The following is a 22,642-nucleotide window of genomic DNA, read 5'->3' on the forward strand; positions in this document are numbered from 1 at the left end:
TGAAAGGACATTAAAGAGAACATGGAAAAAGGCAGTTTTTATGTGTAAAGCATACACAACACAGGGGTATAATCCACAGTTTTAAAGGTCACTCAACAGGTGGGTGAAAATGAAGAGGAGAGCCGGGCGTTGGTGGCACACGCCTTTAATCCCAATTAAACTTGGGAGGCAGAGGCAGGCTGATCTCTGTGAGTTCGAGACCAGCCTGGTCTACAAGAGCTAGTTCCAGGACAGCCTCCAAAGCCACAGAGAAAACCTGTCTGAATAAATAAAAAAAGAAAGAAAATGAAGAGGAAACACATCCATAATTCAGAAGAGGCAGAACAGAAGAAAATCCTATTGAGGCCTCACCTCCAATAAGTGTTAAGGAGTCCTATATTGAGACGATCTATAGTTTCTCCTTAACTGCAGACAAGGCGCAGTGTACAGTCTCTCTGACTATAATTTAGAAATAACTCATTTCTCCCGACAATCTAAAGCTCAAAATAATTGGTTGAGGAAAAGAGATAGATGGCTTAAAAAGTGGAACTGGAAGAAATGAAATGCTTCTACTACTAGGTCAGTGCACAAAAAAACCCCCAGTCCCTCGTATTTTTCCTTTTTCCCCACAAACCTTCCTGCCCCTTCACCACCATTATAGCCCTGCTAAATCTTTGTTGTAGACAAAGTAAATGATCCCTTTGACTAGTGGCCAGTAATAAGATCATGCAAATATATGAAATGGCTTGGTCTTACCAAGAGATTACTGAATATAACTTGACAAAATTGTCTAAATTATTATTAATAAGACCCAAAACAGAGACCCATACATAACTTTAACATTCCTTTGTAATCACTATTTTACCAGAATAAAACAAGGTTGCTGCAAACTAGCCTTTGGACATGAGAAATTTCCTGTGTGAGAATCCTGAGTAACATCTGTTTCTTATAGTGGGATGGGACTCATGCACAAGTGGACCAAATGTGACTCATACTCAAACCACGTTCAATGACCTAATATTGTCTGTGACCATCCAAACCTCTCATTTGGCACTTGCACAACAAGAGGACAGCTTTTATTTAGCACAAAAATACTCAGAGCACTCTTATAAAAAATATCCACACTATGGTATTAAGCTAGCAGTTCCCTGAGATGACAAGTAAATATGAATGGGCTTTCAAGAGCTGTGCAACTGAACCCAAAGTAGCAGTGTTAACAGTAAAAAAACAGTGAAGTTCAGCAGGGATATAGTTAATGGCAGAATAGCTGACTAGTATGTGCAAGGCCCAGGGACCTCTGAAACAGACACAGCACCCAAAACTGAATTTCTATTTGCCTACAATAGCAATGATACATGGTGATTTCTGGTTAGAATCAAGTCTCAAAATCTCTCACATTCAATTACAACCTTTACCTGGCAAGGCAAGGGGATATAATACAGCATTCCTGAAATGCTTGCAAGCCACCAGCTGCTAAGACATTTTTCACTGACAGGTTGAGATGGAGGAACAGTGACACTGATAGATGAGACAGGGGAACAAGTTTAAAACAAAAAGCAGTGGACATTTATTCCTCATTTTTTTGTGCAAGAGTGTAAAGATGCATTTCAAAGAACCCAATGACTAGAGAGCATCAGCCATGGCCTTCAGGCTGGCCTGGCTTACAGTTACGTTAGGAAAAGGGATGAAGGGGGGTAACTTGCCTAGTTCACATGAATGTTTCTGGGTAACAGTTGTTTACAAATTTCAAACTACATCTTACTAGAGTCAAGGGAAGACTTCAAAAAGCCACATACAGTACAATTTAAAACCAATGAACATCCTGCAAATGTTAGTGCAAAGTAATTACGTAGACTCTCCAATACAAGATTGTGCTCATGTTTTCCAGGTTTGGTCAGTTATTCTTTATAATTACAATCACAGAGGCTTAACTTATCAAACAGCAACACCTTTGTGTTCTATGTCCTATGTACCAAGAGAATATCACAAGGTTTTGGTGAAATGCTGCTCAGTTTCATTAACAAAGCAAATTTATTTAGTTTAACAGTCATGTTCCTGGAATGGTGCACATATAAGTTTCATGAAAATGCCTTTAAGCTTATGCCTCTATCTTGCTTAATAAAATTACTCTCATCTTTTTTACTATGTAAACTGGAATTGTTTCATGATTTTGAAATGCAACAAATATAAATGAAAACATTTCAGGGGTGAGGAAAAAAAATCCACCACTAATCTTAGCTAGATCAAGTTTTTAAATCAAAAAGCCTATTCACACAAAATTATATGTAATGACTGTAGTAATCAGTTTATTACACAGATTAATCATTCTTGAACGTACAAGCTCCATCCAGAGGAGCAACTGGGTCTTTAAATATACACAAGTATTTCCATCAAATGAATTTTCACCCTTACATCGAAATAGGCCTAAAGCAGTTAAAAACATAAGAAAAATAAGAGCTATTAGCTATGTATTAACTGAGAAACCACATACAAACCAAAGATTATGGAAAGGGGCTAAAAGGAAGAAGGCTGAAAGGGCAGGGAGATGTGGAAGTGTTGGGAACAAAGCCCACCACACTTTATGTACTAACAGCTCCAGTCCATTTAAATGTTGTTCAGTTAAACTTAGACCTTAAAATACAGAATGTAGGTAGAGTTTAATCTGTTTGGTCATAGCTGTCACCTAAGTTGTAGGTTCTTCAGGGTGAAATGAATACAGAAACAGCTTCATGTTCTTCACATTGCTTTTTATGACTGTTTCAGATTAGATGGATTCCACTTAAGGACAATCTCCTACAGGTCACTGGAGCTTTTTTCCTCCCATCCAAGCACACACTGTGTACCCACTACCTCTCACATCTTGCCATTATCCAATTTTAAGTCAATAAGGAAAGCTTTTAGTCTCACACCTAGGTTACGCCTGGAGAACTGGCTTCTCACACACACACACCTCTCTGCTAGGAGGCAATGTTGGTACAGAAGTACAGTATTTCTGGTTTGTTGTTCCAAGTATGTACAACACGCAGCACTGCTGTGTCAGGTAAACATGTGCACAGGGGAAGATGAGGCGTGGGCTCATAGAAAGCAGTCAAATGGAAATCAAAAGGACTTTCTCTTTCAGAGTTCCCTAGCTTTATTTGTAGAGGTTATCCAATAATTTCTTTAATTACATCGCATACTTCTGAGTCCATTCCCGAGCTATTCTGTTGTACCTGTACACACACAAAGAGAACTTGGCTTAAGATAGGTAAGGAGTCAACAAGCAACATATTTCATTCATTATCCCAATTAGTAATTTCAGAGCAAGAACTGAAAACACTAAAGCAAAATCACTGTTTTCCCTCCAATTTCTTTCACACATACCCCCCCCCCTCTTTTGAGCTAGGGTTTCACTTCAGAGTCAGGGCTGGCCTTGAACTATCTAAAAGTAGGATAGATGGCCTCAAACTTGAGGCAATCCTCTTGGGTGCTGCTATTACAGGGATGTACCATGACCTAGCTTTACTTCCCAATTACAAATAAGCCTATACTCATGATACAATGAGACACTGCTGTAAAAGCCAAAACAATTTCCTATAAATGCAGTATCTAGAGTAGTCAGATTCAAATTTAGTATTTGCTGATATGTACCTCATCCTTTTTCTTTCCCTTTCCAAGATAGGGTCTCTCTGTGTAACAGCCCTGGATGTCCTGGAAGTCAATTTGTACACCAAGCTGGAGAACTCAGAGCTCCAACTGCCTCTGCTCCTGAGTGCTGGAATTAAAGTCGTATGCTACCATGCCTGGCTTCCACCCTATGTTCTTGACTGACCTTAAACCCAATGTAGCCAAAGGTAACCTTAAACTTGCAATTTCATATTATATGGTTCTTAAAATCACTTAATAGTGATTTAAATGGCATAATAAGCTAAGAGGGGAGACTAAGGTAGCAGGTTCCAAAACTGATCTCAAAACACATAAAATAAAAAGAATGAGACCAGCCTGTACTACATAGAGACTCTTGTCTCACAAAAATACAATAAGGGAGCTAGAGACAGCTCAGCAGTTAAGAGACTTGCTGCTTAAGGAGGACCTCACTCAGTTTCTAGCTCTTGCACAGCAGGACAGAACTAGCTTTAACTCCAGTTCTGGAGATCCAACTCCTTATGGATTCTGTGAGTACCAGAGACTCATGTGCACGCATGCACATGGTATATGCAAGCAAAACATTCACCTATTTATCACATAAAGTAAATGTAAAAAGTTATAATGAGGTGGGTATAGTGGTGTACTTTTTTAGTTCCAGCACTTGGAAGGCAGAGGCCAAGTGGGTATCTGTGAACTGAAGGATAGTTTGGTCTATAAATACCAAGCTGCAGGTCAGTCCAGGGTACATGGTGAAACCCTGTCTCCAAATAAAAGTCTACAAAGAAATAAGATGACACAATACCTTCCTTTATATTAACAATTATTTGGCAGGGTTTACTCTAATAATGTGTATAATAAAAATAAATGCGGTGGCTCACGCCTTTAATCCCAGCACTGGGGAGGCAGAGGCAGGTGATCTCTGAGTTCGAGACCAGCCTGGTCTACAAGAGCTAGTTCCAGGACAGCCTCCAAAGCCACAGAGAAAAAAAAAAAAAAAAAAAATCTCCCACATTCCAGTAACAAAATAAACACAGGCTATAAAAGTCTAGAAGGATAACAATGGGGTACAGGCAACAGGATTAGGAGTTCAAGGTTACCCACAGTTACAAAGTAAATCCTGAGGCCAGTCTTAGACTATTTCAAAACAAAAAAACAAACCAAAAAGAAAGAGGACAAAGAAATAGGAATGCATCATTAGGCAGGACGGCTCATGCTGAAAGTCTGGTACTTGGGAGGCTAAGGCAATATGACAGTGAATTTGAAGGCAGCAAAGGCTACATAAGACTCTGTTTCAAAATATGTACGTGCGTGTACACTTCTTTGATGGGACATGTGGTATAGTGCCAGCTGCCAAGGAGACTGAGGCAGAAAGATCATTTTATTACAGAAGTTTAAGGCTAGCTTGAACAGCACAGTGAGATTCTGTCTCAACAACCAAATTTTTAAAAAGATGATAGTTCTGTTGAACATCAGTACCATGGTGACTTAGGCTATCTTTCTGGTAAGCATTAATATCTACAATTTATACAAAATGGTTCTCTAACAATTCAGTTATGTTTAATAAACATGATAAATAATGTACCTAAGGTTTGGGGACACATCTTTAATCACAATACTTGGGAGGCAGAGGCAAGTAGATTTATGGGAGTTCCAGGCCAGCCAAGACTTTTTAGTAAAATTCTGCCCCCAAAACAAATAGTTAAGTTATAGGATCTGGAAAGATGGTAGGCAGATGGCTCAGCAGTTAAGGGCACCAGCTACTCTTCTAAAGAACCCTGGTTCAAATCCCAGCACTCTTAGTACTTCACACCCATCTAATTCTAGGGAATCGGATGCCCTTTTCTGGCCTTTGCAGGCAACAAGCACACACACACACAATAACTTAAAAAATTTAAAATCCAGCCACAAACATAGTAAGAAAAATAAGAAATTTAAAATTCAGCCAGAAATACATGATTATAGATGGTAATCAGACATAAAACAAAACAAAAATCACTAAGAATTAGTGCCAGAATTCCCATTCCTGGTATAGTTCCATTAAACACTAATAACACCACCAACAAAACCCAGTCATCTATGATTTTTCTGTTATTTTTGATATTAGTCTTTTTTGAGGTAAGTATTACTTTGTAGTCAGGCTGGCCTCAAATTCAGAATCCTCCTGTCTCAACACTTTATATCTATGACTTTCTTGTATTTTTGTTTGTGAGCCTTGCCTTTAACGGCTGAGATATCCCTCCAGCCCTATCTATGACTTTTCTAACACAACAGATTTTAACGAATCATTTAATATTCTGTTTCTAATTAATTGATTAATTAGAGATGAGGAGTCTTACTATGCCTGGACCTCACAAAGACCCACCCTGCCCCTGCTTCAAAGAACTGGGAACAAAGGGGTAGGCTACCACACCCAGCTAGTCCTTTATGGCTTTGTTGTTTTCTCAGACAGAATCTTTGTGTGGCCCTGGCCTGCTAGAACTCATTATGTAGACCAGGCTGGCCTTAAACTCACAGAGACCCACCTGCCTCTGCCTCTTGAGTGCTGGCATCAAGGGTATGCATCACCACCACCCAGGGGAAGACAGATCTCGAGTTCAAGGCCAACCTGTTCTACAGAATTCCAGGAAAGCCAAGGCTACACAGAGAAACACTGTCTTCAATGGCCAAAAAAAACCCCCCAAAAAACAAAAAAAAAAAAAAAAACAAAATCCATCTAATCTCTATATAGTTAAAAAATGATTAGAACTCTAAGTTACTGTCACTTTTGATGTTCTGACCATTCTCCAATAATTCATAGTACACAATTCTAAAATACCCAATTCTAACACAAAATTTGTTTTCTTTTTTGAGCTATACATTCTTTTCCCCACTCCCCCCCACCCCATGTTCCCAATTTACTCAGGAGATTTTATCTTTTCAAATTTGGTTTTAAAAAGAAATTTGGCACTTTTATGCCAAATGGCAGGAAATTCAATTATCTTTCCTACTGATTCACCAAACTACAGATAAGACAGATGGGAACCTGATCCACTATGGTACTAAAAGGTATTTTTTAAAAACCCTTTCATATCCGGGTGGTGGAGGCACAGGCCTTTAATTCCAGCACTCAGGAGGGCAGAGTAGGTAGAACTCTGGTAGTTCAAAGCCAGACTGGTCTACAGAGTGAGTTCCAGTCAGCCAGGAATGTTACAACAAAGAAAACTTTCCTCAAAACCGCACCCCCAAATAAAAACAAAAAACCCTTTCATGTATTCCTTGGAGAGTACTTGGTCCGTATCCTAACTCTATAAGGAAGTTTTGAAACAGGTCCACCCCACACCTGATAGCTTTCCATCTGAAGGTGATACTTACTTTTCTCTATCTGTTTTGTAGATCCGAGCAATCTCAGGCACTAAAGGATCATCTGGATTGGGATCACACAACAGAGAACAGATGGACAAAAGTACTAGGATATTAAAAAAAAAAGTGTAAGTTAGTAGAAGGCCAAAGTGAAGAGTGTAAACATCAGAGGCTAGGCAGCATTCAGGAGGCAGGGACAGGTGAAGAGACTGATCTCTGAATTCAGGGTTGTCCAAGGCTGTATAGTAAGACCCTGTTTCCAAGGGAAAGACAAACACTACTCATCCCCCAACACACAAAAACCCAATCTAAGACATGAACCTATGTTAAGACTAGAAGTGAGAATGCAGGTTAGTTTAATGGTGGAGAGCTTGCATAATATACATGAGGTTCTGTTCTGAGTTCAGTTTTTAGCAGAACAAAAGCAGATCTTCTAAATCCTAGATTGAGAACACTTGGCAGTGCCAGTGAATTTCAATTTTTAGAAGCTCAAGTTCAGAGAATATCAGCTGTCAAATTTCCAACAACAGACAAAATTAGTTGTCTGACATCACTCCATTACAAGGAAACTTCAAGGACAGTCCAGGATATAGAAGATTGTCTCAAAAATGGAATAAATTCTAACCAGGTACCAGCTCACACTTGTAGTCCCAGCACTATAGAAACCAAAGCAGGCACATTGCCACAAGCGGAGACCAAGACAGAGTAAAACCGGTCTTAAAATAGTAACAGAAAGGCTGGACCTTGGTGGTGCACCCCTTTAGTCCCAGCACTCGTTAGGCAGAGGCAGGTAAATCTTTGTGAGTTCAAGGCCAGCCCACTCTACAGATGGAGTTCCAGGACAGGCTCCAAAGCAATACAGGGAAACCCTGTCTTGAAAAACCAAAAAAACAAAACAAAAAAACCAAACAAACAAACAAACAAAACAAAAAAAAAACAAAAACAAAAACAAAAAACCCAACAAAAATAATCAAACAGGGCACCAGTGAAATGGTTCATCATGTAAACCACTTGCTGAATAGCCAGCCAAGCCGAGTTTGATTCCTGGAATCCAAAGGTGGAAAGAGATAAATAACTATATGAGTTGTCCTGATTTTCATGCAGTGCTGTTGCACTCTCCCTACCCAACATACACAGACAATAATAAATAAATAAATGAAGCCAATAATCACATCATCTTCTCACTGGTAGCTTGTTTGTTTACACTTTTAAGGCAGGACTTCACTCTATCAAGCTAGCCTCAAGTTTGCTATGCAAAGAATAATCAGCTTGAACTACTACTGATCATTCTGCTTCCACTTCCCAAGCATTAGGATTACAGTGTATACACCACTATAACAGTGTATACACCACTATAACAGTGTATACACCACTATAACAGTGTATACACCACTATAACAGGAGTCTACCTATTCTTGAGTATCACAATCAACAACCTGGCATCATACCAAGGATTATCTATTCTTGAATGTTAAAACTCTTTCATTGTATTGGAGACATGGCTCAGTGGCTAAGACCACTGACTGTTTTCCCAAGGGACCCAGTTTAATTCCCAGCACCCACATGGCAACTAACAACTGTAACTCCAAAATCTGACAGCCTCACACACTTACATGCAGATAAATAAAAATTATTTAAAAAAACAAACGAGTTATTAAAAAAAGAAAAAGATGTATGCAGTTAAGACCACTGGCTGTGGGGGCTGGAAAGGTGGCTCAGTGGTTAACAGCACTGACTGCTTTTTCAGAGGACCTGGGTTCAATTCCTAGCACCATATGGCAGCTCACAACTGTCTGTAATTTCAGTTCAAAGGGACCTGACCCCCACGGCAAAGCACCAATGCATATAAAATAAAAAATTAATAAATTAAAAAAAAAAAAAAGACCACTGACTGCTCAGAGGACCCAGGTTCAATTCCCAGTACCCACATAGTGGCTCACAACTGTCTGTTAACTCCAGTAACAGGTGATCCAACACCCTATTCTGTCACCTGGGGGAACCAGGCACATGGTGCAAATTCATTTAAGGCAAAACACTCACACATAAAACAATTTGAAAAACAGATAATCTCAAAAAAGATAAACCAACAAACAATAAAATCAGTTATTTCACCTTGATATCAAACAACTCCATTACCTTTTGAAATAGTTAGTGCTGGAGACCACTGTGACCGTAGAATATCAAGACAAATGCTGCCATTACTGTTAATATTTGGATGATAAATTCTTGTTGTAAATGCAACCTGAAGAAAAAGAAATCTCTAATTGATTTACTAATATCATACAGAGCATATTAAAAGCAATGATCGTATTCCAATTACCTTAGGTGGTTTGAAGGGGTAATCTGTTGGGAAATGAATTGTCAAGAAAAACACTCCACCCTGATAGGGGCTGTCATTCTGTTGATGATAAGAAAGTGAGATTTAAAATGAATAAATCACATAAAGTAACCATTAAGGAATTAAAGTGAGTACTTACTGGCCCCATTATTGTAGCCTGCCAATGAAACACTGAAAAAAGAACAAGAAAAAGAAAATCATGTTAATGATATTCATATCACACCTATACTGTAGAAACCGATCATTCCCTGCCTAATCAAAGTTCATTTATGCCAGGTGGTAGTGGCCCACACCTTTAATCCCGGCACCAGGAGGCAGAGGCAGATGATCTCTGAATTCTAGGCCAGCCTGGTCTACACAGGGAGATCTAGGACAGTCAGGGACTTATTTCAAAAGGTAATGGAGTAGCTGTTTGATAAAGGTGAAATAACTGATTTTATTGTTTGTTGGTTTATCTTTTAAGATTATATGTTTTTCTAATTATTTATTTATTTGTTTATTTATTTATTGGGTTTTTCAAGACAAGGTTTCTCTGTGGCTTTGGAGGCTGTCCTAGAACTAGCTCTTGTAGACCAGGCTGGTCTCAAACTCAGAGTTCCTCCTACCTCTGCCTCCCAAGTCTTGAGTGCTGGGATTAAAAAAATGTGCCACCACATCCTGCTTCAATTTATTTTATGTGTGAGCATTTTGCCTTAATGTTACACAGAGAAATCCAGTCTCAAAAAACCAAAAACCAAACAAAAACAGTAAAATGAAACACCAAAGTTCACTTATACACAGTAAACAGTATGATACAACTTTTTTTTTTTTTTTCCTGAGACAGGGTTTCTCTGTGTAACAGCTTTGGATGTCCTGGAACTCACTCTATAAATTAGGCTGGCCTCAAACTCACAGATATCTGTCTGCCTCTGCCTCTTCAGTGCTGAAATTAAAGGTATGCACCACCATCCCCTGGCAATAATGACTATTTTCTATGGCCAGGATGAAGACTCTAAACCAACTGTGATTCCAAACCACCTAAAAGGCCAGGTGTTGCTGGTGCACGCCTTGCCTTTAATCCCATCCCTCGGGTGGCAGAGGCAGGCGATCTCTGTGAGTTTGAGACTAGCCTGGACTCCAGAGGGAGTGCCAGGATAGGCTCCAAAGCTACACAGAGAAACCCTGTCTCGAAAAACAAACAAACAACACACACACACAAAACCAAACCACCAAAAAACTGAATGAATGAACGAGGGAGGGAGGGAAGGGAGGGAAGGAAGAGAGGGAGGGAAGTCTTTAATCCCAGCACTCCAGAGGCAGAGAGGCAGGCAGATCTGACTTTGATGCCAACCTTAGATCCACAACAGCCAGGGCTGTTATAGAGAAAGCCTGTCTCCAAAAACCAAACACACCAAAAAAAAAACAGACAGTCAACTTAAAAATAGGTGAAAAGAGGCTGGAGAGATGGCTCAGAGGTTAAGAGCACGGGTTGCTTTTCCAGAGGTTCTGAGTTCAATTCCCAGCAACCACATGGTGGCTCACAACCACCTATAATGAAATCAGGTGCCCTCTTCTGGCCTGCATTGCAGGCATACATGCAAAAAGAACACTATACATAAAAAAAAAAAAAAAAAAAAAAAAAAAAAAAAAAAAAGGCAGAGAGGCTAGAGAGATGGCTCAGTGGTTAATCGTGCAAACAACTCTTGTAGACCAGAGTTCAGCTCCTAGCACCTGAATCAAGTGGCTCATAACAACCTGTAACTCCAGCTCCAGAGGATCTGATGCCATCTTCTGGTCTCTGAACATTTACACTATTTACACTCCTGTGCACATACCCACCTATCTCACACACAGCACCACGATGAACAAAGTAAAACCATCAACAAAAGAACCCACACAATTTTCTTGAGGCCAGGAAGGTGGATCAACAGGAAAAGTTTTGTTACTAAAACTGACATGAGTTTGATTTCCAAGACTCAAACAGGAGGTGAAAAGCATCTCCCAAGCAATTCTCTGGCCTCCACACATTTCACAGCATGTGCACATGCACTGGAACTAAGCATGGAGTACACCTACAACAATGCTGGCAAAGCTGAGGCACGATGCTAAATCTAAGTTTATCTTTGGCTAAGTAAAGGGTCTGAAGCCAACATGATCTGTTCCAGGTGAGCCAGAGCTGCATGGTGATTATCACAAAAACCAACTAACTTACCAACAAGCAAAACCTGTTTCAAAATCATATCTGGGTGATAAATTTGTTGACAAAGTCCAAACAGAGGAAAAAATCAGTACACCAATTAAATATTAAGGACAGGTTATTGCTGAAGTTTTTAATTCTTTGAATATACCTCTTTAGTAATTAAATTCTTCATATTTTTCAACAACCAATTATTGGATGATTAAATGAAAGCGATCGAGAAGATCATTTTGAGCCTGTGTCCTACTATCTTCAACCAAGTCCCATAAAAGAACCATAAAGTCCTAGTAAAGAAATAGGGTTGTTGCCAGGCATTGGTGGCGCACGCCTTTAATCCCAGCACTCGGCAGGTGGATCTCTGTGAGTTCGAGGCCAGCCTGGTCTTCAAGGAGAGTTCTAGGACAGCCTCCATAGCTACAGAGAAACCCTGTCTTAAGAGTCAGCTGGACATGTTAGAATAATCTGTATATGCCTTTGACCTCAGCACTGGAGAGAGAGGCAGAAAAATCTGTCAGTTGGAGACCAACTTGATCTAAACTAATGCCAGGCCAGTCAGGGATACACACTTTAGACCCTGCCTCAATATTTTTAAAAAATTAAAAAGGGGCTGGGGTGATGGCTCAGCAGTTAAGACTGCTCTTCCAGAGAACTAGGGTTCCAATTCTCAGAACCCACATGGCAGTTTACAACTGTCTATATAATTCCAAGATCTGACAACCTCACATAGACATATACACAGGCAAAACACCAATGCACAAAAAAATAATAAATTTTAAAATTGGGGGGCTGGAGAGATGGCTCAGCAATTAAGAGCACTGACTGCTCTTCCAGAGGACCAGGTTCAATTCACCGTACCCATATGGTAGCTCACAACTGTCCGTAATTTCAGGATCCAGCACCATCACACAGACATGCCTATAGACAAAACACCAATTAAAACCCCAATACCAATAAAGCTAAAATCACTATCAGGTAGTAAAGATCACATGGACAACTGAATCTGTTTTAAGTAGTATCCTATTTAATCCTCTTATGTAATTTAATTGTGTCTATTATATTCCATATCATATTCTAAGAATCAGATACCAAAGCATTTAAACAATAACTGAAAAGCACTGAGGTTTTAAGCATAAAAATTTCCAGCAGTTAAGTATTAATTCTTTGTTCTTAGCCTTCTGAGACCAATCCTTTATTCTTGCTAAAAATCATATCAGATTCAAGAAGAAATTTAGAGGCTGGTACAGAGGCTGAGGCAGAAAGATTACTCAAGAGTTCAAGCCCAACCTGGGCTACCAGAGTGAAAAGATTCTCAAAAGACAAAAACAGTGCCAGGAAAATGGTTCAGCAGGTGAAAACACCGGTTACCAGGCCTGACAATCTGAGTTGATTCCCAGGACATACATGGTGGGAAGGAGAAAAGAACCAATCCCTACAAATTGTCCTTTTATCTTCAAATATGTTCAAACAAACACCCACGACCACTGCCTATACAATAAATCAACAAAACGCAAGATTTGAGAAAACAAATCAGAACAAGTTTCTGGCTGAAAAGGTAAAATAATTCTTTTGTGGTTCCCGTATTTTGTGTTCTAGGATCAAAGTCTACGAACAAATAGATTAACACAGAAAAGAAATGGCAAAAAGTTAGTAACTAGAACATAAGTATGGAAAGAATACCCTTTCTAATAGAAAATAGGAAAATACCAACATTTTCAGGTAGTACTGCTGTCTTAGTATTCTACTGCTGTGAAGAGACACCATGACCATGGCAACTCTCATAAAGGAAAAATATTCAATTGGGGCTGGTTAACAGGTTCAGAGGTTTAGTTCATTACTGTCATAGGGAAAGCTGTGTGGCTCAAAAGCAGTCAAGGTGCTGGAGAAGTAGCTGAAAACTTCTACATCCAGATCCTTAGCATCCAGATCCAGATCCCTAGCAGTGTTAGAGAGTAACACTGGGCCTGGCTTGAGCATCTGAAACCTCAAAGCCCATCCCCATGACACATTTTCTCCAACAAGGCCACACCAATATTATTCCAATCACAACAGCAACGTCTTTCATATTCATACTCCACCAAAGACACTGTAGTGTATCTGAGAGATATTATACTTTTGAGAACTTTATCAATTTTATTATTACTGAATGTGTGTAAAGTATGGGTACAGTGTGCCCATGCCACAGTGTAAGGAGGAGTGGAGGTCAGAGGACAACTTTCAGAGTTAGTTCACTCCTTCCACCATGGGCTGGAAGATCAAACTCAGAAAGTACTTTCTTTTACCCAGTGAGCAGCTTACTGGTCCTGCTCCCAGGAATCTTTACCAGCAACAGCAGTAAGAATACCTATTGGAATCACTAACAGGTTTCCCTCTGGAGGCTTATTATACTCCTGGCTCTCTTTAGGTAGAAATATGAATGAGGAAAAACAGCTATATAGTATCTTACCCAGGTTTCAAATGACAAGGCTCTGTAAATAGTTTGAGAAATTCCTAGAGGTTTCAAGTAGAAAGAATTCCAAAAGTAGTTATTGGTCACTGTATTTTACAAAAACATGTTAGTTAAGGATCTCTGGGGAAGTTGTTTGAAATAGGGTTTATGACAAGAAAATAAAAAATGGGTTTCCCCTGGTGTGTGGTGCTGGCTGGGTATTGAACCATGCATGGCCTTATGCATACTAAACAAAAAATCAAAAAATGACTACAATTACAACTTTGATTTGATACTGTCAAATCAAATTACAGAAACTGAAAGCTACAATCTGTTGTATACGCATTTAAAGGTGATCTTTACAGCTCAATAATTACTTTTTAGCACTACAGATGAAGCCTTGCAGTTAAAACAGTAAGAATATTTGTTTGAAATTAAATCTTCAGAGACCTATGTCTGAACACACATATCCCAAGAGAACCATTTCACCAAGTTCAAAACAAAATAGATTAAATATCTTCAGCTTACTTCAAGGGGTTTTAAAAAATAGAACATTAACATTTGAATAAAGTAAAGCCAGGCGGTGGTGGCGCACAACTTTAGTCCCAGCACTCAGGAGGCAGAGGCAGGCAGATCTCTGTGAGATGGAGACCAGCCTGATCTACAAGAGCTAGTTTTCCAGGACAGTCTCCAAAGCCACTGGGAAACCCTGTCTCGAAAAACCAAAAAGAACAAAGTGAAAGCGCTGGATGTACTGACACATCTTTGATCCTAACACTGGGAAGGCAGAGACAGGTGGATCTCTGCGAGTTCACAGACAGCCTGGTCTATAACAGTGAGTGCCTGACGAGACAGGGCTACATAGTGAAAGTCTCAAAGACAAAGACAAAAACAAAAACCCAAAACCAAAACACAAACAATTTACCAGTCTCTCTCTCCCTATTGGCCCCCCACCTTCTCTGTGTATGTGTGATTGAGTGCTAGGTACAGGTCAGAGGATTGTATCAGGTGTTCTCTTTTTATCATTCTCTGCCTTGTTTTGAAGCGGTTAGAACAGCAAATCAGTAAGCCCCAACTATCTTGTCTCAGCATCCCACAATGATGGAGGATAGAACCATAGGTCCAGCCAGGTACAACTGCTATCCATGTAGCACCCATAACTTGTTACAATTCAATGTCAGGTCCTCAGGTTTGCATAGTAAATGCACCTACTGAGCCATCTCCAGCCCACACCTTATTCATTTGTTGTTGTTTACTGTTTTTGTTTGTTTTGGTTTTTCAAGACAGGATTTCTCTGTATAACAGTTCTTTCTGGCTGTCCTAGAACTCCATTTGTAGATCAGGTTGGCTTCCTTCGAACTCACAGAGATCATTTGAAATCCTCTTATCTGTACTTCTCAAGTGCCAGGATTTGTTGTTGTTGTTGTTGTTGTTTTCCGAGCCAGGATTTCTCTGTAGCTTTTGGGGGCTGTCCTGGAACTTGATCTGTAGACCAGGCTGGCAGAGACCCGCCTGGCTCTGGCTCCCGAGTGCAAGGTTAAAAGCGTATACCACCACTGCCTAACAAATACCAGAATTATAAACCCATGCCACCACAAACAACTTCTACCATCTTTCTCTCTTAAATAGTGTCTCACTAACTGGGGCAGTGGTGGCACACACCTTTAGTCCTGGCACTTGAGAGGAAGAGGTGGAGAATCTCTGAATTCAAGGCCAGCCTGATCTACAGAGTGAGTTCCAGGATAGCCAGGGCTACAGAGAAACCCTGCCTTGAAAAAAACGGGACACGCACGCACGCAGCTCTTACACTATAACCTTTGCTTCTCAGTTATTATGATTATAGAGGCACACTACCACAGCTAGCTTTTTTAAAAAAGAAACTTTTGAAAAAAATTTTAGTTTATGTGTATGTGTATGTGTGTGGTGGCATGCAGATGCCTGGAAAGACCAGAAGAGGATGTTGGAGAATTGGAGTTACAGGTTGATTTGAGCTATCCCTGGGTACTTGGATATGAACTCAGGTCTTCTAGAAAAGCAGCATGCACCCTTAACTGCTGGGTCATTTCTTCACTGTTTTTTTTTTTTTTTTTGGGGGGGGGGTACTTTAGTGGCATCTCATTATAGTTTTGTTTCTGGAGACAAAGTCTCACTATAGCAGACTGGCCTTGGACTCATAATCCTCCTGCCTAAACCTCCCAGGTTCTAGGATTACAGACATGCCACCATATTCAGTGCATATTATCTTTCTCAATGTTATCATCTGTAGCACATTAAAATGGTTTTTGTTTTGTTTTTCTTGATTTTTCAAGACAGGGTTTCTATGTATAGCCCTGGTTGTCCTCAACTCAAGAGATCTTCCTGCCCCTGCCTCCAGAGTGCTAGCATTAAAGGCTTGAGCCAATATCACTGGGATTTTTTTTTTTTTTTTTTTTTAATTTAAGTAAAGTCTGAGTAACCTACTTTTAAAAATGATTTGCCCTTCAAGGGCACTAACTTTGCAGGACAGCAATTTTTGCTGTAAGAAAAATGTAATAATGCAAACTACAATAGCAGCAAAGCAAAATCAATTATTTTGGCATGCCTAAAAACTTCCTACCAGGTCTGGTGGCATACACCTTTAATCCCAGCACTCAGAGGCTAAACAAACATTTCTCTGTAAACTCAAGGCAGGCTAGTTTATACATTGTTCCAGACTAGCTATGCAGAAAAACAGTGAAAGAAAAGGAAAAGAGGGGGGAAGAAAGAAAAACAAACATACAAAAAAGGGTGTGTACTCACAGACCAAAAGAAAACATTCCAAATCATCTGCATTTAAAGACTCACACCTGAGCCAGCTTGCATCTTTAATCCCAGCACTAGGGAGGCAAAGGCAGGCAGATATCTACTGAGTTCTAGGCCAGCCTGGTCTATACAGAGTTCCAGGATAGCCAGAGCTCAAAAGAAACACTGACACATGAATCCTAGCATTGGGGAAGTTGAGACTAGAAGACTGTATCAACTATGTGAGTCTACTTTTTTGTTTTTAATATTAAATTTAGTATTACTATACTAAACTAATACTAAAATGTTAGTAGGGCCAGTGAGCAGATAAAGACATTTGAAGCCTGACAACCTAAATTAAATCCCTGGGTAGAAGGAAAGACCCCCACAACACACAAAAAATAAATTTTAAGTTAGCCTAGCTAGGGATGTTTCTCAGTAATACGAGTGATTGCCTAGCATACACAAGGACCCTGGGTTCAACCCCCAGTACTGTAAACAACTTAATTATATATACCTGCTTTCACAGATACGAGTCAGTAGAACATAGTCAAATACAAACAGCATATACCATGTCATCCTTAAAGAACAAAATAGCCAGGTGTAGGCAACAGCTCTTTCACCCCAGGAAAATATCCAGAAGAAAGGATAGGTAGAAAGAGACCAGAGCAACTAGAAAGACAACACTGTCAGAAGCTCAAAATACAGTAACGATGATTGAGTGCTCTTAAAACAGGTTCTGTCCAGGCATAGTGGCACACACTTTAGTTCTGGCACTCTGGAGGCAGAGCGCTATGAGTCTGAGGCCAGGCTGGTCTACAGAGCCAGTGTCAGGATAGGCTCCAAAGTCTCCAAAACAAAACACACACACCCCAAAACCAAAACCAAAACCAACAAACAAAACAAAACAAAACAAAAAACCCAACCCACATTCTGTCATGGGAAACTAAGAGTTAAGATTCCCCCTTCTTAATAGTAAATGACCTCTTAATGGAGAATAACCCTAAGGGGGCTCAGCAGCGTAAGTGCCTGTAGTCAATCTTGACCACCAACCAGTGTTCAATCCTGGGACTCACATAGTGGAAGAAAAGACAAGACTGCAAATTATTCTGACCTCCACATGCAACCTGTGATGCTTAAACTGAAACACACACACACACACACACACACACACACACACACACACACACACGCGGCCTTAAGAAATGCAAGGCCTCCAGAGAAGTACTGTTAAGCTGCTTCACTCTCATTCCACTCAGATACTTACTATCATCTCCAACAGGACCTGCTGAACACTGTGCTGGAGGATCTCGGGCCAGGTCATTCAATTCCTTAAGAAAAAAAACAGAAGAAATGTAACTTTACAGAGTTCCTAAAGTTCTTAACAAAGCTCTCTGCCATACTAGAGAAGCTTTTATTCTTCAGTCAGAGAAGCAGACAGTGAATCTTGGGAGTATTTTTTTTTTTTTTGGGGGGGGGGGGAGTCAGGGTAGACAGGGTCTCACTATACAGTTCTGGCTGGCCTTTAAGAGATACACCCTTCCTCTGCTTCTCCAGTACTCGGATTCAAGTATGTACTACTACATCCTGAAAAGCTAGTTTTATGTTTTGTTGTTTGTTTTTAAAGGTATTTGTTGTATTTACAAGTGTTTTGCATGTATGTATATCAGAAGATGTCAGGTGTTAGATCCCCTAAGAATGGATGGCCTGGATGGCTGTGAGCTACCATGCTGATGCTAGAACATAATTCTGGTCCTCTGGAAGAGCAACAAGTACTCTTAATGGTTAAGCCATCTCTCCAGCCCCCAGAGCTAATTTTAAATGTAAGCTAGTTGTGCTGGCCACCTTCTCCTGCTTCATCCTCCTTAAATAGTCATGGGTATTGAGCTCTTGGTTCAGTCTGATTTCTGGTCTTAAGTCTTAAATACTTACAAAAATGGTTGCAAGCACTTTTTGTTTTTTAAATTGCACTGTTTTTTCCCCCTCCTTTAAAAACAAAGTTTTTGATTTATTGTGTGTGTGAAACAGAGAAATCACAGTTTTCACCAACTACTTTTGTTGTTTGTGCCACACTGTACTCCAGTCTCTATGGACCATGAGCTTTCAGCTAATTCTGTTTCTGCCTCTCATCTCACAGAAAAGATACTGGGATTACAGATGCATGCCACCACATGTGATATTTTATATAAGTTCTGGGGACTGAACTCGGGCCATCAGGCTTATAAGGCAAGCTGAACCATGTTGTAGACCCGTTTTTGTTTTTTGAAATGCAGTCTATGTTGCTCAGATGTTATTGCTCTCCTGGGCTCCAACAGACCTCTCACATCAGCATTTTCAATGCTGGGACTAGATGGAAGGCTCTCCAAAACCTTGAATTCAAGGCAATCCTGCTTCAGTCTCTGAATGCTACCACCCTGACCTATTTTAAAGAAAAAAGTTATTATTTTCCTTCTATCTTTTCTCCCTTCCTCCCTTTTAGCTTTCTGAAATGAAATCATTCTGTTGCTCAGGCCTGGTTTCAAATTTGTGATCTACTTGTCTTAGAGTTCTGGAACTACATGTGCACACCGCCATGTAGTTCCCCCCCAGCTGCCCCCTCCCTTTGAAATAACCAAGGTTGGTCTATACCACCAAGCCTAACTCTAAATTATTTGAGGGGAGGGGATGGGGAGGACTCAATGCAAATGTTTTTTGTTTCATTTTTTTTTTTTTTTTTGAGACAGGGTCTCAACTGTGTGTGTGGCCCTAGCTTGCCTGGAACTCACCGAGACATCTACCTCTGCCTCCTCTCTTGATAGGATTAAAGCTGTGTGCCACTATGGCCAGTTCAATGCCAATTTTTAGCACATAAAACTGTTAGAGCAACCTTTTAAAAGGAAAAAAAAAAGGGGGGGAGTTCTGAAACTACACTAGATCACCTGACAAAATGCTGACGACTTCAGCTGATGTCTTATCACCAGTGTAACAAACAGAAAAACCTTTAAAAGGATGTGGTAGGTATATAATCTCAGCTACTGGAACTAAGAGCAACATCAAGGCTGCCCAAATTATGAGGAAGTTTAAGGCTAGCCTGGGTAAGTTAGTGAAACTTAAAAAACAAAACAAAAAAACTAAGAGCTGGGGATACAGCTCAATGGTAGAGTAACTGTGTATCATGTTAGTTCTAGTGTCATTCTCCAGAACTTCCAAAGAGAAATCTACTCCAACAATTCAACAATATTACATTCTTAATTTCCCAATATCACAAAATACAAGAATACATAATTAACTAGACTTAACATGTTATACAATAAAGCTTTTAAAAATTATATTATAGCTGGGCATTGGTGGCGCACGCCTTTAGTCCCAGCACTCAGGAGGCAGAGGCAGGTGAGTTCAGAGGCCAGCCTGGTCTACAGAGCAAGTTCCAGGGCAGCCTCTAAAGCCACAGAGAAACTCTGTCTTGAAAACAACAGAACAACAACAAAAAAATCTGTATTGCTCTGTATTTGCAGGGGTATGATGTGCGTGTAGGTGCAACTGTAACAGCATACAGGTAGAAGTCTGAGAACAACTCCATGGAGTTATTATCTCCTTTCACTCTCACATGAGTTCCAAAGCTCAAACTTGCATCTCACCAGATTTGAATGGCAAGTACCTTTATCCACTGAACCATCTCTCCAGTTCAATATTTATATTTATTCCTTCAATCTAACAAATTTTAGTCAGGGGCTAGAGAGATGGCTCAGTGGCTCTTCCAGGACCCAGGTTCAATTCCCAGCACCCACACAGAAGCTTACAAACATCTGTAACTCCAGCTCCAACACCCTCTTCTGGCTTCCATGGACACTTGCACATACATGGTGCATATACACTCATACAGATAAACTAAAAATAAATGTTATAAAAGATCCCCCCCCCCCAGACAGGGTTTCTCTGTATTGCTTGGCAGCCTGTCCTGGAACTCACTCTGTAGACTAGGCTGGCCTCGAACTCATAAAGATCCACCTGCATCTGCCTCCCAACTGCTGGGATTAAAGGCGTGCGCCCCCAATGCCCAGCATTATAAAAGATCTTAAATAAAACAGTAACAAAAAAACCTGACCAATCTCAGGCCTTTGGAGACTCCCATTCTACTCTACTTAAATGAGTCAAGTCTGAATTTTAGGTTCCATATACAAATGAGTTTATATCATGGTCTGTCTGCAACTGGACTATTTAACAGTAAGTCCTCCAGATTCATGTACATTATTATAAATAGGAGTTTCTTTTTAAAGCTGAAACAGTAGTCTTCTTTTTATATATAAGGTTTTTACTATGACACCAATATAACTTCAAACTTGTGATACTCCTGCCTCAACTTCCAAGGTGTTGAGATTCCAGGTATGTGGCATCATAAACAACTTTTAACTTAGTAGCTTTTTAATTTCAAACAATCTATTATCTCTGGGAATACTGTCTAGAATAGTCTTTTCATTCCCACTTTCCTTTTCTACTTTCTTCATGTACCTTTAGGTTTCAGTTAACTGCTGCCTTGGCTAACTCCTCACTCTCCTTCCTTATTGTTAAGTACTGTAGAAAATCTCAAGTTGCTTTTATAATTAAGTATAGTTCAAGTTTTTCTGTGGTTATATAGTGTCTCTTAATCCATAACAAACAGGAAGGAATCTGATCTCTAGTTTGCACACTGAAGTCCATGGGAACTGCTCAGTAAATAAATATCTGTTCAACATATAGCTGGTTTAGCAGTTAAATAGCACTTGTTGCTGTGGGTGGGGGTTAATTCCCAGCACCCACACGGCAGCTCCCAACTATTAACTCCAGGTCTAAAGAACCTAATGCCCTCTTCAGGCCTCTGTGGACACCAGGCACACACATTTTATGCACTTTCTATTTGCATAAAAATTAAATAAACTATACATAGTAAGCACCCAGAGGAAGATAATACTATTTTTTACTGACTACATGTAAGATACCCCCCACCCCCCCAACACACGTGGCCTTTTGTAGCCCAGCCTGCCCTTGAACTCTAGATCCGCCTGTCCTCCACTTCCCAACTTCCAAGAATGCAGGTGTGTACCACCATGCCTGTCAGGTGGCACACATTTTTAGCATAACTGAATGATATTTTCAACATAACATGGAACTGGCAATATTTTTTCCTCTCTTTTGAGACAGTTTCTGGCTGGCATGGAACTCATCTATGTAGACCAAACTGACCTTGAACTTACAGATACCTCTGCTAGAATTAAAGGCACAACCGCAATGCCCAGTCAATGTTTTCTTTCTTGATTGCATTTCAGATACAAAGCAACCATCTCATTCTGATACTGCAGCTATAAGAAGATATATGTAAAAGTTCAAATTAGAATTTTAACAATTGTAGCCAGAATAGAAAATCACTAAATAAATGGCAAAGCTAGGTAAGAAAATCTCAAGTATTTCAGTAAGACTACCTTTGAAAAGAATACAAACACTTGCAAGAACAGAAGCTGCCAAGAACTGTTAGTTTCTCTGCTAATTCCTTAAGTTCGTACAGTGGTGGCTGTACCAAGGCAAGTTTGACTCCCATGACACAGGATCTGTTAGGATCCAAAATTATCTTTATTGTCAGTTATTGGTTATCTCTGCTCTCCAAAATGAGTTATGTCACACAGCCAGGCAGATGAGAAGAATCTATGCTAGTAGATAGATATCAATGTCAAAAGTATCAATACTAAGCTCCAAAGAAAACGCTAGACACTAAGAAAGTTCCTGTCCTGCCATTCAAATTACTATGGTACCCTCCAATAGTTCAATCTTATTTTCAAAAGCAACTACATAGGAAACTAGAAATTTAAAATACAAGCCAGGGATGGGTGGCACAAGACTTTAATCCCAGCACTTGGATTAAACAAAACAAAAACAAAAAACTAACCACTGAATGCTAGTATTATTTTGATGTATTTCCTCCTTCCTTCCTTCCTTCCTTCCTTCCTTCCTTCCTTCCTTCCTTTCCTCCCTCCCTCCCTCCCTCCCT

At 39.9% G+C, this 22,642-nt stretch overlaps 1 protein-coding gene across 1 annotated transcript in view; it reads right to left on the minus strand.

Annotated features, from left to right (window-relative positions):
* Positions 1–1,522: 1,522 nt before the first annotated feature.
* Ube2d2 (ubiquitin conjugating enzyme E2 D2) overlaps positions 1,523–22,642 on the minus strand; it is a 33,428-nt gene continuing 12,308 nt past the window's right edge. Inside the window, exons 2-7 of the mRNA XM_027400771.2 lie at positions 17,912–17,975; positions 9,423–9,454; positions 9,266–9,343; positions 9,082–9,187; positions 6,958–7,051; positions 1,523–3,191 (exon numbers count right to left, since the gene is read on the minus strand). Coding sequence (XP_027256572.1) covers positions 3,146–3,191; positions 6,958–7,051; positions 9,082–9,187; positions 9,266–9,343; positions 9,423–9,454; positions 17,912–17,975 — 420 coding nt within the window. The 3' untranslated portion in view covers positions 1,523–3,145. The remainder of the gene's footprint in view (positions 3,192–6,957; positions 7,052–9,081; positions 9,188–9,265; positions 9,344–9,422; positions 9,455–17,911; positions 17,976–22,642) is intronic.

Source organism: Cricetulus griseus, chromosome 2, assembly GCF_003668045.3.
Source record: "Cricetulus griseus strain 17A/GY chromosome 2, alternate assembly CriGri-PICRH-1.0, whole genome shotgun sequence".
NCBI classification, from domain to species: Eukaryota; Metazoa; Chordata; class Mammalia; order Rodentia; family Cricetidae; genus Cricetulus; species Cricetulus griseus.